The 16425-nt window shown below is 42.3% G+C and overlaps 1 protein-coding gene across 1 annotated transcript in view; it reads right to left on the bottom strand.

Moving 5' to 3' along the window:
- Window positions 1–16425, bottom strand: part of THSD7B (thrombospondin type 1 domain containing 7B) — a 440833-nt gene that overhangs the window by 20913 nt on the left and 403495 nt on the right. The window contains exons 18-20 of the mRNA XM_063118635.1: window positions 13769–13910; window positions 8567–8682; window positions 6841–6958 (exon numbers count right to left, since the gene is read on the bottom strand). Of these exons, the coding sequence (XP_062974705.1) occupies window positions 6841–6958; window positions 8567–8682; window positions 13769–13910 (376 nt within the window). The remainder of the gene's footprint in view (window positions 1–6840; window positions 6959–8566; window positions 8683–13768; window positions 13911–16425) is intronic.

The raw sequence follows: 16425 nt of genomic DNA on the forward strand, positions 1-16425 counted from the left end.
CATTCATATTTACAACACCTGGATCTATTTGAAGTCTATTTCAATTTAGCAATGTTGGATGATCATCTCCTGAAATGATTTAAGTAACTGTCTGCCTGTTGTGTGGCTGTACTTTTCTGTGGAATTCCGGTGGAATTTCTTTCAGCAGGAATAGTGAAAAAAGATTAAGCTTCCTTTAGGTTTTGTGTTTCTGTCCGTATCTTTTTAAGCATATTTCATCAATGACTTTGTAGTTATTTGAAATATGCACATCATGTACAGTATTTGTATTGTTAAAATTATATTTGTACATCATGTATGTTTATATATATGAACATGCTCCCCTGAATAGCTCACTTTTTCTGTTTCCTGGGCCGGATCTACACTACTCTTATAACGTTGCTAGTGTCCCTTTCTAACGTGGTTCTCTGTAGCTGTAACGTTACTGCAGGGCACATTGTTAAGTCCTTTCGTTGCTGGGTTTGCTCCGCCCACTGCCTGCCTCATTCCTAGCCAGCAGTGCAGGGCAAGTCATAAGCACACACAAACTCCCTCCCTCCCAAAACATCTTAACACAAGTCCCAGGGAATTTCCTGAACATACAGGAGCCAGCCACTTTGCTGAAGCTAAGTTGGGTCAGGTCTGGTCAGGTCTGGTCAGGGTTGGGGTGGGAGACCAAATTGAAAAGTTTTAGCAGCAGCTGCATTTAAGCCCCGCTGGTCATGAGTTTTGGACTTTGGACCCTTGTTAATTTTCCTGCAGGGAGCTACAGCTCCTTTGCAAAGAGGGGGGAAATGTTTTTTAAAAAATCATAAAAAATCAACCGATGACCCAATTTGATTCAAATTTTAAGGCAGGATGCATGGGAGATTCTAAGGTGGAAAACTTCTGAGTCCTTTGTATACAATTGTCAGTGATTGCACAGTATAAGGCTGGTGTGATTTATCTGCTGTAGCAGATAAGATAGCAAACGGGGCGAAGGAAAGAGAACAGGAAGTGGGCGGAGCAAACTCAGCAGCTCTGGGTTGCGAGAGGAGAATTACCGGTATAAGGAGGCACATGAATCTGCAGCCACGCTGGAACTAAGGAACAGAACCTGTAAGTACGACTCATTTACAACGTTGGAGACCCAGGGTCACATGACACTATGTGTCACAGTAACCCATTCAAAGCGTTAGAAGAACACCAGTGTAGATTCCCACCTGATCATTTTGCAACAGCTGCTTTTGAGCCTGTTCAGACAACCCGCTAAGCCATGGTTAGGCTACATCCCCTTTTGTAGCAAATGCTTAGTGAGTTGTTTGAAACTGTGGTTACATAGCCACTATAGTTAGGAATGGTTCACACGACCTGTTAAAACATGATGTTTAGCTCGAAATGCTTAACCACTTTGGCTTAGCATGTAATCGGAACAAGGTCATTGCATTTCTTCTTGCCCCACTTTAAATGCACCTATTTTTTTCTAGGGTTAAAAAGTATTAGGGATTGTACTGTAGAAAAAGTCCTCAAAGTTCATCATCCAGCTTTTGGCACTGAGGAAGGAGCCTTGGAATTCAAATCAATCCATAGGGTGAACGACTACTGTTGATGAACAACCTATTTTTCATAACAACCCTGGATGACCTTCGTGTAGGTCAACAGCTCATGCATAACTCTGTTCTCACTGACCTTTTAAATGTATTTATTTATTACATTTTTATACTGCCCAATAGCTGAAGCTCTCTGGGCGGTTCACAAAAATTAAAATTAAGAAGAGCATAAAAACAACCAACGATCAAAAACACAAATACAAAATACAATATAAAAAGCACAACCAGGATAAAACCACACAGCAAAAATTGATATAGGTTAAAATAAGGAATTAAAACAGCAAAGTTTAAATTTAAGTTAATAGGTGTTAAAATAAAATAAAATAAAATAAAAAGGTCTTCAGCTGGCGATGAAAGGAATACAGTGTAGGCGCCAGCTGAACCTCTCTGGGGAGCTCGTTCCAGAGCCAGGGTGCCACAGCAGAGAAAGCCCTCCTCCTAGTAGCCACCAGCCTCACTTCCTTCGGCAGGGGCTCACAGAGAAGGACCCCTGTGGATGATCTTAAGGTCCGGGAAGGCACATATGGGAGGAGGCGTTCCTTCAAATAACCTGGCTCCAAACCGTTTAGGGCTTTAAATGTCAATACCAGCTCTTTGAATCGGGCCCGGACCTGGACTGGCAGCCAATGAAGCTGGAAAAGGACTGGCGTGATGTGGTCTCGCCAGCCAGTCCCTGTTAGTAAAAGTGCTGCCCTGTTTTATACCAGTTGAACTTTCTGGACCATTTTCAAAGGCAGCCCCACGTACAACGCATTGCAGTAATCCAAACGAGTGGTTATCAGAGCATAGATAACTGTAGCTAAGCAATTCTGAGCTAAGCTTTTTGGCAAAGTTCTCTGTATGCCACTGGTCTGCTCTCTGCACCAGTGCCTAGAAATCAGTACAAACAGCAGATGCCTTAGCAAATATGGCACCAGAATTGGCTCTAAATTATAACATGTCTGCTAAAAACTCATCTTTCCAAAAAACATAACAAGCCTGTTATAAATACAAATGTGGGTAATCGTAGATGTAGGATCCCTTTGTATAAATACAGATTGCTTTCTATTATTATAGATATATTACCATTCCCTGCAGGACATCCTCTCTACTACATGGGAGGACTAATTTCCATACATAGTTTTGTATCAAGGCATGCAGGAGGTCTAAAGACGAGCCTGACTTAACTCACAGACCTGAACATCGCTCTCTGGATGGCTTAATCAACATTGACTCTATTGTTACTGTTCTCTAGTGAACTGTCAGACATGTACTGGCAAGCAAAGTGGCGAAGCTAAAGGAACTCTTTAAGATTTTATACCCTAACTTTGTAATCCTGCATAAAGAACTCAGAGAACATGCCGTGTTAGATAATACTGGGAAGATTTACATTTCATTCATAAAGATGAGCCACTATAGATGACCTGGGAATAAGCTTGGCCTAGTGTTAAGGAGGATTTATTACACATCAGGTACAAATGCACAGTAAGACAGTTATTTGTATGGGTTTGATATTTGTTAATAATTATGTGGTTTCCCTTACAAATGTTATTTTGTTCAAGATATAGTGTCTTGAACAAAAGTGTCAAGATGTGGGTTTGTGGTCCCCAAACTCTTCTGCTTGTGAAAGAGCTATCCAATGTAAGACTAGGGTTGGTGAATGGAACAGAGTACTTTGGGGGATCATGGGATAAGTTTGAAAGCCAGATATATCTTGTCTGTTGTATTTCACCTTGCAATGGGAACTTCTGAGCAGTATTCAACGGGCCTACTCTACCTCTGCTGGTTCCATTGCACTCATGGGACCCACCACTTGCACAAAAGGGCTTTGGTGCTTGTAAAAATAACTCCAGAAATGAGCATCAGTAGAGTTCCCTTCTGTGAGTTCCACTGACCTGACCTGCTCCAGCAACTAGGGGTTTATTTATTTATTTTAAGCACTAAAGCTCCATTGTGCAAGAGGTGAGTCCTACAAGCGCATGGGCACAAAACAATATTACTGTTTATTTTTTATATTTGGAAGGTTTTAAATCAGATTTTCACATAAATACATTTTCAACTAGCAGTATGCCACCTTCAACATTTTGGAAGAAAAGCAGGATATAAATGTAACAGATGAAGTAAATATTACAGTGAGTCCAAACAACCCAAACATAAAGAGTAAATGGCATCCATAGCACAGTGTGCTTATTATTTCAGCTGCAGCACCATATTTTATTTTAGAGGACCTGCATAGAGTTTGGCTAGAGAAAAACAGAGAAACAAACAAAACAAAACAGAGAAACAATCCAAATAACCCCCTTCTATCACCACACAAAACATTGTCAGGAAATGTGAGTATCACCTGCGTTGCTGCAAAAGCAGCAAATCATATTTTGTGTACAGTTCCACAACATAAAACCTAAACTGAGAACAACTGAAACAGCCCCACTAAAATATATCACTATGGTACAAATGTTATACTAGTTTGTGAAATGATGGACATGATAGAAGTTTGAGGGATGCAGAAACGGAACATGATAAACTTCCATTTTCTAAAAACATGTATTTCCATTTCTTTGAATTGTGCTTCTTGAGATAAAAGCCACACATTTTCTAGTGTGTCTGCATTGCAGACGTAATTAAAAATCCTAACCACATATGCACTGAGGGTAGATCACATTAAATGAAGAAACAAATGTGTCTTTTGTGCTGCAAGATCTGGGCGGTCCCTCTTCAAGTATTGGCAGCACCAGCAGCTGAAAAAGCTTATGGCTATGGAAAAGAAGATGGAGAGTAGGGAGTCTGTCCATTTGTCTGCCTCAGAGAAGCCACTACACCTGAATGAATGAGCTTGTGAGATTGCAGCTAAAGAGGTCTAGGAATGGGTTTGATGTCTGTCCAGGATCGTCTCGGATGAGATCTGTGAGCTGTTGAGATTTCAAAACAGAAATGGTCTCCAATCTTTTATGTCTCAGGTTTTGCAGGAAAAGCAGAAGCATACGTTACTTAGGCTTCAATTTCCCATACTCTACCTTATTTGATTCAGGTGATCAATATTTATGAATTGTTCATTTATGTCAGTTGTTTTGAAGAACAGATGATAACCCCACCAAAAGTCAATGGTTAATCCAAATATTTAGTTCTCTAGACATTTTTGTAATTTGCTTCGATTGTTGAAATCCATTCAAAATGAGTCAGCCACTGAAACCAGAATTCTATTATTTATCTACTCAAACAAGCACAGATGTACACTCACAGTTGGACAAGGAGAACTTAATGTGATTAATCTATTGTTAGCTTTACCCCCAAAGTCCTGCAGGAGGTTCCGCTAAGTATGTAGGACTATACTTAGTGAAGGACTAGCTGCATAATGCTGATGATAAGATCTGGGAAAGCTAGGACTGCAGCTGAATGGCTCCGCTTCGTTACAGTATAACATGCTCAGAAGAGACCAGAATGGCAGAATAACAGTTCTCAATCCACCCCTTGTAATTTTAGTCCCTAAATTCTGGAGATGAAAGAGAAGAGGCTTCACCTGTGAAATGCCTTTAAAATTATCGCTAAACTCTTAACCATTTTGCATTTCATGAAAACTAATTGCTTTCACTTTCTAGGTGTTTTTTTTTTAATTAACAATCCCGAATTTTGAAGATAATAAGATAGCCATTTGTGTTAAGATATTGCCATCAAAATCATTTTAGGCTGCTCAACTCTAAAACAACACCAAGCAGGAACAAAAGAAACACAAACTATAGTACACTTCTACACATCTACTCAGAAGTAAGGCCCATTGAATTCAATGGGACTCACTCCCAGGTAAGTGTGTTTAGGATTTTAGCTTTATTCCTCAACTGTTTGGGTCCTAGACCTGGAACTTGACATTTGGGAGCCTCTCTGAGTTTTTCACAAACACATTTTCTCCCTTTACTGGCTTGGTGGGTGCTTTGTTTCTGGAAAACAGAAAGGCCGGATCTACGCCAAGCAAGATATAACACTTTGAAAGCAGTTTGAAAACGGTATATGTAATGTGTCATGGGCCCCAATGGAATGGCAGAATGACAGTCAGTACCGTTATAAAGTAGTAGTGTAGATCCTGCAAAGTTTGCTTCAGAAGCAGTCACTTCATAGAAAATAACATTTTCTCATCTCTGAACACCACAATGGGATGCAAGGGAGACTGTGAGGTTAGCACGTTTGTTGCCCGCCCCCTTCTCACCAACCAAATGCTAGGAAATATACAGGAACTATAATGCAGGTGTATTATGTGTTGTGGGCCTAGGAGTTTTGCAGTCATTATCAGAAGGGCCCTCTAGCTGTTGCTGGACTGCAATTTCTGCCATTCCTAATCATTGGCTATGTTGACTAAGGCTGATGGGAGTTGCAGTCCAGCAACAGCTAGAGGGCCACATATTTGACACCCTTCTGATAACAACTGAAAAGCTCCTAGGCCCATAACACATAATGTTCAAACTACAGATCACATTCTAATCTAATCTCACTATCAAATTTATTCTGGTAAAAGCTTTCATGGACACTGTCCACAAACTTCTGCCAGAATACATTTGTTGGTCTTTAAGGGGCCACAAGTCTCTGGTTTTTGTTTTGTTTTTTGTTTGTTTGTTTTTTCTGCAACAGACTAATACGACTTCCATAAATAATTGCCACTAAAAATGGAAATAATGATAACATTCATTGCAAAGTAACTTACAATCGGGAAATCAGGAAATAATAAACACTACATTTAACCTCTTTCTCCCAAAGTCTTTCAAATTCTTCAATGTCTTCCCATGCTCACATCACAAGCATCACATTTCAACTCCATATTACTTTACTTCAGACACTATCTTTATTAAAGCCACTGCAGCAGTATGACATGCCCTAAACTGTACATTTACAGTTGAGTGATTCAGTATGGCTTGATGACAGATTGTCTCAAATGACACAAAGTAAAAGGAAATATAAGCTCAACTTGGGGTTTGATGGAAAGCATGTAGTACATGTTTGCAGATCATATTTTAATTGTCTCCTCCATGTTTAAATAATGACTACATGTTTTACAATGCGTCTAAAATGTATGCCAGTACAGCTTGTGTATTCTCAGCATTAATAGTAGCAGCCTTGGATGCTATATGTAGTTGGAAGGAAGGTTACATAATTACTTAAAATAAATAAAACGTTATTAACTAAAACATTATTTACTTAATCTACTATGTAACTTAAAATGAGCCTTGTGACCAGAAGTGGAGCATTCATTATTGAAATGTTTTAGAATATGTTTCTATTCAGAGAGAACCTTTATAGGTACATTTACCTGCAAGGCCACAGGTATGTGAACATTCTGACCAAGCAGACCACTCAGAGAACTGGCAGTTGATGACACATTCCACAAGGCAGTCCATAATCATTTTTGCCGGGGTTTCCAAATTTAGCTATAAACAGAAACAGAATAAGTCACTTGTCACTGATGATCAGGAATGAATGAAAATAAAATAAAATAACAGGAGCTTAAAAATAAAACAGCCAGAGCCCACTTTATGCTTTGCCAAGTGGCATTATCACACTGACCCAGGTCTAGTCATCCCAAGCTATGAGAAAAGTTTAGCTTTCAGCAAGGCAACACACATTGAAAGGATTACGGTGACTTGCTCATGCATGTTATGTTTATACACTGGCTCCCTCCCTCTGAATTTGTATTCTGCACCAGCTGCACCTGGACTGTGGTAACCACAATGTAGAATCCCTCTCTCTATATCTACTCAGAGGTAAGCTCCCATGAATTTCAATGGGACTGCAAGAGAAGGACATGTAGAATAATGATTGACACCAGGGGGGGTGTAATGGAATGGTTAGTGGAGTCAGAGTGAGTGGTAGGTGGATAGAGATCTTCAGCTATTGGGCAGTGCAGAAATGCTATTATTAGAATTAATAATAATAATAACAACAAGAACAACAAATAAATAGTGTCAGTTGAGGAAAAAACCAGGACTACAAAAAAGGCTGGAGGTTAGGTTGCCTATTAAAGAGGAGCGCCAATTACATTAGGTAAGGATTTATTATAAAGTGATTACTGGTTCTTGCTGTTATTTTCTATAAATTACAGTATTTACTGACTTAACTGTATGGATGTCTTGTTCTTTGTATGATTCTAGGAAAACCTGTGTACGGCTTATGCTGGGTTTGGCTGGGGAACTGGGTGCAGCAAGCTAATATTGCCTCAGCCCCCCACCCCCACCCCAGCGGGTGGTGTAATCCTGTGGCATGATCTGATTGCCCAATGGCGATTGGAAACATCTCTTCTCCCCACCCCCACAGCAGCCTCCCCATGGGCAGGCAAGGCAGACAAGGGGGAAGGACGTTAATAGGAGAGTCCTACTGCTCTCCACAGATTTGTAGATGGTGGCAGATGCTCATTTTGAGGAAGGTTAGGGGATGTCTTGACTCAGTAAATAGGCTGGCATACTTACCCAGTGACCTCCATGGGTCAGGGCCTTGTTAGGATTCTGTAATATCACAGGGACTTACTCCCAAGTAAATGAATATTAAGCTGAAGCCTTAGATTGTAAGCCTATGAAAACTGCATCACTCTAGTGTAGATTCCATTCACCTTCAGCACCTAGCACAGTTCCTTCAAAGTGGGGCAATATTTTCAAAATATACAGATTTATTCTTGGTAGTTACCCTTGTGCCTAACAGATCTACCCTCCCCCCAATAAAAGTAACCATGTAACACAGGTGAATGTCTAAACCTTTCACAGTGGTTTGCCCTACGTATGTCTTCTCTTGGATTTTGACACAAGCTGGGAATGAAGATGCATTCAAGCCATATCCAGGTAGTTTAGAATACTGAGATACATGAAAACCAGAGAGCAGCAACTGGAATAAATAATTCAAATGGTTTAATGAGAAAGATGAGATTCCTCAAAACAGACAAAGCCCTTCCAGAAAGCCAGATTTTGCCCTATGCAACACAAGAGATCTGAAAATATGCAGAGTTCAGTTGACACACAGCTGTTCTGATGGCCCACCTGAAACCTCACCTGCTCACAGTAGTTCTTATTCACTGTTTTCCCATCACTGCGCATGCAGCTCAGAAGGCGCGTTCTAATCCCTTGTCCACAGGTTGCGTTTTCATTTAGCTGACATGTGCTCCAGTCTAAAGACACAACATTTTTGCATTTATTTCTGCCAGCCACTACTGAAGGCATCTTTAAATTTTAAACACAATGAAACCATATAAATACAAAGAAAAGAGGGGTGGGTTTTTTTGAAAAAGAAGAAGTCTAGTCTTAGATATTCAAAACTTTGTTTCAGTAAACCACATTCCTCCTGAGTGCACTGAAAATGGTCCAGCACTGATAAAATGTATCATTTAAAAAGTGTGGTATCAAGTGCCTTGCTGCTGCTCCCCTGGGTAACAAAATTATAAACTTTTTCTTAAGTACTCCTGCCTCAAAGCAAAGCTTGTCACAACCTCCAATTGAATTTTGTCCGACAAAGCAAGTCACGTTTCATTCCTTTTTTAAAAAAATTAAAAATAAAGTGCTTTTAAAATCATTAATGTCTTCCTCAAGCCTGTGAAAGCAATTTGAACAGGGTGTTGGTGTCATTCTATCAGTCTGCAAAGGTAATGCTGAAAATGACTGCAAATCATAAGTTACTGGAAGTATTTTCATTCTTTAAAGTGTAAGAACAGAAGTGGATCCTTTGCTGAGGCAGGCATCCCTGCTGCCTCAGCAAACGATTCCCCTTCTGTTCTTGTGAATGGGGATGGAACGAAATGTGGAAGAGTCCATCCTGCTTGTCACAGCAGCAGCTCGGATCCTTGCATGCCCTTCCATCACTGTCATTTCCATAGCAACGTGGCAGTGGACACCGTTGTTGTAGCTGACCCCTTCCCTGTTTCCATGGTCCCAACAGGGAAAGATGCCTCGGTGCAGAGCCATGTGATCCCCTGTGAGGGATGATGTTGCTCAGTGCTGACGCCACCAGCTGGGGGGTGGTGCTGAGGCAATATTAGCTTGCCGGAGGTTGGATCGCGCACCCTGAAAATGGGGAGACCGTTCCGAAGCTTCTTGCTTCTACGATGGTAGTGTGTGGAGAAACACATGCCGCCCCCACCGCAGAAGCAAGAGACTTCGGAATGGTCTCCTCATATGTCAGGACACACGATTCAGCCTACGGCGACAGCCACGACATGTCTCTTGCAGTGACCACAGTGGAGCCCCATCTGCTCTTGACAGGAGGTGGGATTGATCCACCGCTGCAGCCGTTGCTTGGTAACAGGTGCACCACGTCTCTACGCAGTGCATCTCTCCTCCCCCTCTGTTCCTCTCCACAGGACGGCAGCACCCTGGTATGGTAAGTGATAACCAGTGCTGCCATTCGCTGGGGAGGACCGAGAAGGCGGGGGGGAGATGACAACTGCACAGAGTGGAAATAGTCCACTCCACGTAGCAGCACTTCCAGGTCATCTAAAGGCACCCTGGAAATAGCCATCCATTCCGTGGACTAAAGTGTTGTCCGAAAACACCCTAGGTGACTTTGTGCTAGTCACGGACTCTCAGCCTAACTCATCTCACAGGGCTGTTGTAAAAGGCAAAAAGATTTATACGATCTGAAGAGAAATTTTGTACACAATAGATTTTTGAGTTGCTGACATATATGCTGAACACAGCTAAGGAGAAATGGACTATATAAATGTCATGGAATTTCTGATATAGAATACATTTATAGTAAATTTATAGTAATATCAAGAATTTTAAAAGGTATTAAGTAAAATAAGATTCACTCCATTAATTATTTTTTAGATTTTTTTTGAGGGGGGGGAGGTACATAGATATAATAGATTATATTACACTATGTTATTATATTACACTACATTATTATTTTACACTATGTTATAATGTCTATGGTGTGTTGAATATATGAAAACCTCTAATAACACCTCTAATAAAAACATTATAAAAATAAATAAATAAAAACTCACAAGGGCTGTTGTGAGGATAAACTGGAGAGGATAACCATGTAAGCTGCTTTGGGTACTTGCAAGAGGGAACAAAGGCGGGATATAAATGTAATAATACAAAAATAACTTTCGTTAACCAATTTTAAACACAGGCCAGTACATAAAAAAATCTTCCTGTGAAATGTTTACCTGTGAAATGTTTATATTATTATTTCTCTGTTCTACAGCTCTTTTTGCTGTCAAAAATGTTTTATTTATTATTTATTTATTTATTTATTACATTTTTATACCGCCCAATAGCCGAAGCTCTCTGGGCGGTTCACAAAAATTAAAACCATCATAAAACAACCAACAAGTTAAAAACACAAATACAAAATACAATATTAAAAGCACAACCAGATAAAACCACGCAGCAAAATTGATATAAGGTTAAAATACAGAGTTAAAACAGTATAATTTAAATTTAAGTTAAAATTAAGTGTTAAAATACTGAGTGAATAAAAAGGTCTTCAGCTGGCGATGAAAGGAGTACAGTGTAGGCACCAGGCGGACCTCTCTGGGGAGCTCATTCCACAACCGGGGTGCCACAGCGGAGAAAGCCCTCCTCCTAGTAGCCACCTGCCTCACTTCCTTTGGCAGGGGCTCACGGAGAAGGGCCCCTGTAGATGATCTTAAGGTCCGGGTAGCTACATATGAGAGGAGGCGTTCCTTCAAATAACCTGGCCCCAAACCGTTTAGGGCTTTAAATGTCAATACCAGCACTTTGAATCGGGCCCGGACCTTGAATGGCAGCCAATGAAGTTGTAAAAGAACTGGCGTAATGTGATCTCGCCAGCCAGTCCCTGTTAGTAAATGGGCTGCCCTGTTTTGTACCAGCTGAAGCTTCCGGACCGTTTTCAAAGGCAGCCCCACGTATAACGCATTGCAGTAATCCAAACGAGAGGTTATCAGAGCATGGATAACTGTAGCTAGGCTATCACTGTCCAGATAAGGGCACAGTTGGTATATCAGCCTAAGCTGATAAAAGGTGCTCTTTGCCACTGAGTTCACCTGTGCCTCAAGTGACAGTTCTGGATCGAAGAGCACCCCCAAACTACAGACCCAATCCTTTAGGCAGAGTGCAACCCCGTCCAGGTCAGGGCAAACATCACCTCACCGGACAAATGAACCACCCGCTAACAGTACCTCCATCTTGTCTGGATTGAGTCTCAGTTTGTTATCCCTCATCCAGTCCATTACCGTGCCCAGGCACTGGTTCAGAACAGTCACTGCCTCACCTGGGTTTGATGAAAAGGAAAGGTAGAGCTGGGTATCATCCGCATATTGATGACACCTCAGTCCACATCTCCGGATAACCTCCCCCAGCGGCTTCATGTATATGTTAAACAGCATAGGGGATAAAATAGAGCCCTGCGGAACCCCATGGCTTAGGAGCTACGGCACAGAGCAATAATCCCCCAGCACCACCTTCTGGAATCGGCCATCCAAGTAGGAGCAGAACCACTGCAACGCAGTACCTCCAACTCCCAGCTCAGACAACCTATCCAGACGGATACCATGGTCGATGGTATCGAAGGCCGCTGAGAGGTCCAGGAGAATCAACAGGGTCGCACTCCCCCTGTCTCTCTCCCGACAGAGGTCATCCCACAGGGCGACCAAGGCAGTTTCTGTTCCAAAACCAGGCCTGAAACCCGATTGAAACGGATCTAGATAATCCGTTTCATTCAAGAGTGCCTGGAGTTGTCCTGCAACCACCTGCTCAAGCACCTTGCCCAGGAAAGGGATATTAGCCACCGGCCTGTAGTTGTTAACATCTTCCGGGTCCAGATTAGGCTTCTTCGGGAGTGGTCTAATTACCGCCTCTTTTAAAGAGGCCGGCACCACTCCCTCTCTCAAGGAGGCATTTACAACCTCCTGGACCCAGTCGGCGATCCTCTCCTTATTTGATGTAATGAGCCACGAGGGTCAAGGGTCAAGCACACAGGTGGTCAACCGGACTTGGCCAAGCACCTTGTCCACATCCTCGGGCCTCAATAATTGAAACTTATCCAATAAAACTGAGCCGGACGGCGCTCTGAACGCCTCTACTAGTGGTGCTGCATTAAGTGTGGTGTCCAATTCATGACGAATCTGAGTGACTTTATCTTAGAAGTGCCGTGCAAACTCGTCACAGCGTGCTACCGAGGGTTCAACTATCTCACGCCCTGGCCCAGAGTGTAACAGGCCACGAACCACTTGGAAAAGCTCCGCCGGACGACACTGAGAAGACGCAATGCTGGTGGAAAAGAACTGCCTCTTTGCCACCCTCACCGCCACAGAGTAGGCTCGATAGTGAGCTCTAACCCGTGTTCGATCAGACCCAGCACGAGTTTTCCTCCACCTGCGTTCTAGCCGTCTCCCCTCTTGCTTCATTGCCCTCAGCTCAGGTGTATACCAAGGAGCTGACCGGGCTCTGCTCAGAGGGAGAGGATGCTTGGGCGCGATCGTGTCAACCGCCCGAGTCATCTCTGCATTCCACAGAGCGACCTGGGCTTCGACAGGAGCACTGGCCATATCAGCAGGAAAATCCCCCAGAGCCCTCTGGAATCCATCGGAGTCCATTAGCCTCCGGGGGTGGACCATTTTAATAGGCCCCCCACCCTTGCAGAGGGGAAAGGCCGCCAAGAGTCTAAACCTCAGTAGGAAGTGATCTGACCATGACAAGGGGGTAGATGTCAGTTCCCCCACTTCCAGATCACCATCCTCCTGCCCAGTCTCGAGTACCCAACACACAGTACAAACACTCCAGACCAGCACTTGACTGAACAGGAAGCCTAGAGAGGGAGATTGTATTCCTATAGACCACGGCAACCCCCCCTCCCCGGCCCTCGAGTCTGTGCTGGTGCTGCACCGAGTACCCAGGAGGGCAGAGCTGGGTGAGAGCTGGGTGTTTTTTCTCATCCTCCAAACAACTAATATCTAACTAAATGAAGCAAATCATTTTTCTACCTTGCTGAGAGGCAAGGACTTGGCAAATGTCCCTTTGAAAATTTGAATCAGGGTCCCTATTATCTGTACCGGATTTTCCCAACCTGGTGCCACCAGATATTTTGGGCCTCAAATCCCATCAGCCTCAGCCAGCATAGTCAGGAATTCTGGGAGTTGTAGTCCCAAATATTTGGAAGGCACCAGCTTGGGTAAGCCTGGTCTGTGGCCTTCTATTATCCTTCCCTCCCACTTCAGCTAAGGCACAGTGAAGGATGCACTAAATTTGATGTCAGTAAGGGATGCTTACCTGTTAAATTGTAGAGATACTGAAAACAATTTTGATTCAGAACACAGGGCCGCATTTGTGAAGTTTCGGGGCAGGTCTTGGGTTTTAAAGGCGATCTCAACACATGCCGATTCCGTGTTTGCATTATATTGGGGTCACATGGCTAGAAGAACAGGATAAGACAAAGATTTATGTAAATGTTAACAGGAGTGAGTTTGGATCATTGTTATTGTTGTTGTTGTTTGTTTAATGGATTTTAAAAGTGCCTTTCAGAATAAATTATCCTTCTTGAATATCTGGAATGAGTCATGGCTTTACCTCAATCTGACAGCAATCTAAAGAAACTCTGCATGTGCCCTGGGGAGGAACCAGACATGCGGTTGAAGATTTATTCATGATAGTTGTCAGAGGGGCAGCTGATGAGCCAAATCACTGCTTGGTTTAAAAGTAGTTTGACTCATTAGTTGCTGAATCTGCAAGAAGTGGAAATGAGGAATAAAAAAGCCACAACTATGTTCACAGTTTCCTGTCCATACCTCTTCTTTGGACAACAGTCTATCATTTTTTGCCTTCTTACTTTCAAGTAGAGAGAAAGGGCAGTGATATACCAACTGGTGAACAGAGAAAGTAAACTCTCCTTTGTTCCATGTAAGATTCTCACATCTAATTCTTTATCAATGAAATAGAAGTATTACATTTATTTCTCTTTCATACTAGCAACTATAAAAGAATAGATAAATACAGGCATTCTCTTCTACTAAGGCTGTAATCCTAACACACCTACTGGGGAGGTAAGCCCCACTGAACACAGCAAACCTGCAAAGAACACAGTAAAAACCCTACGTTTTCCTTGCAAGTCTACTTCTCTTCCTGCTCTTAGTAAAACAAATGCTCCAAGGAATGGGCAAAAGTCCATTGAATTTTGCTATCATCACAGTATACAAAATAGTGTCATGTTTTAGAATGAGATATTTTCCAGGCTCGGCAAGATCACTTCACTAGCCAAGAAAGATCTGGACCATTGGCTGGAATAAAAAAGATGAGAAATTTAACATGGACGTGTTTGAGCAGCAGTCAAGTGAATAGGCAGCAACTTCAGCCATTTAATAGCTTCAGAAGCTCATAAAGGGTAATTATGTCAGCATATACTTGTAAGTGTCTTAACCTGCTACACTTCATCATGATGGTAGTGACACTGGGGCTAATGGGGTTACTTAAGTGATTAAGAGTGGCAGAATTATGCCATAAAAGAGTGGCAAATTCTAGACCATTTGATGTCAGTAGCAGCACTGTTATTGATTCCAAGTGAAGCACAATCAGACAAGCAACAAAACACCCGGTGCTTCTAAATACTGAAATAAAACCCACATTAAAAGTTCTGTTATATATCCTTGATTATACTTCGTTGATGGCAACGAGTTTACTCCTGCTCATTGGGGGTCGGGAGGGAGGGGTGGAATCAAGGGATTAAAGTAAGTGCCATGGGCTCAGCAAGAATTGTAACCAACCAACCAACCCCTTCATATTTTCATAAATATTGAGGATTTTTCCAGCAACGTCCTTCCATAAATCACACTGAGGGCTCTATTTTTTCCCATTTAAAAGCTCATTAACTACAGAGACAGCAGTTCAAAAACACATGCTTTTATTGCCTTGCAGCTGTCACTGACGGCGGAACTTGAGAGCGGAAGACAGGCAGTGTCAGAAGGAGAGAAAAGACTCATTCTTGCCATCTGAATATTCAAAAGAAGACTTTAGCTCAGAAGCTAAATTCTGCCACGGCTTTGCCTGATACAGCTCTGGCGCAGGTCCAGTGGACTGCAGTGCAGCTATTCCTGCCCCCTATAACAATGCGAGATGACGCCTGACCCCAAGTGCTTTCTTTTGGACATCTGCCAGGACAGACTAGGATTCCTGCTCAGGGTTAAGCTAATGCTGTCATCCTGTTATAGTTCTCTATCACCTTGTGGTATGATTTCATACGGCAAGTAACCTTATTGCAACCTCTGCTTTTGGCTGGGGAATGGTCAGCCAGACATCCAAGATGAGGCATTATTCTTAATTACCTGAAAACGAATCCTGTTGCAAAGTGTTCACAAATGGTTTATTACCTTTCATGCAATTAATTTGATTGTTTGTCCTTGCAGGCAAGAATAACAGCGTAAATGATTTGCCAATAAAAATCAAAGGAAAGTATCTTGCTAGATGCTCCCAATTAGTGCTCGACTGCATTTATTTTGCTTTGTTAAAATCAATCAATGCGCTCAAGAAAGAAGAAAGGGGGGTGGCTTCTAAATGACCACTTCTTCCATCTTCAGCATGAAAACAAGCTCTAATGCCTTGCAAGTGAGTGTCGTCTATGAACAAAGTCGCTTTCCTGCTCTTTAGGTGTGTCTTAGATCATCTTACTTAAAAGTCAGTCCAAAGTCAAGCCAGTGTAGAGTAGGGGAAAGCAGTCGAAATCTCATTATTTCTGTCCGTCCCTCCCTCCCAGCCTCAGCTGCTGCTGCTGCTGCTGCTGTCTCCAGTTTGATGCTGCTTCTGCTTTGGCCAGATCTCTGATAGTTTGCCTTTTAACCTAAATCGCATGCCTCCGCACAGCAGATTGTGGGGTATATTCTGTTCTGGATGTTCCTTCAGTTTAAGGAGCTGATGACAGCAATACCTGAATTGATTCC

Source organism: Elgaria multicarinata, chromosome 2 (genome assembly GCF_023053635.1).
Source record: "Elgaria multicarinata webbii isolate HBS135686 ecotype San Diego chromosome 2, rElgMul1.1.pri, whole genome shotgun sequence".
NCBI classification, from domain to species: domain Eukaryota; kingdom Metazoa; phylum Chordata; class Lepidosauria; order Squamata; family Anguidae; genus Elgaria; species Elgaria multicarinata.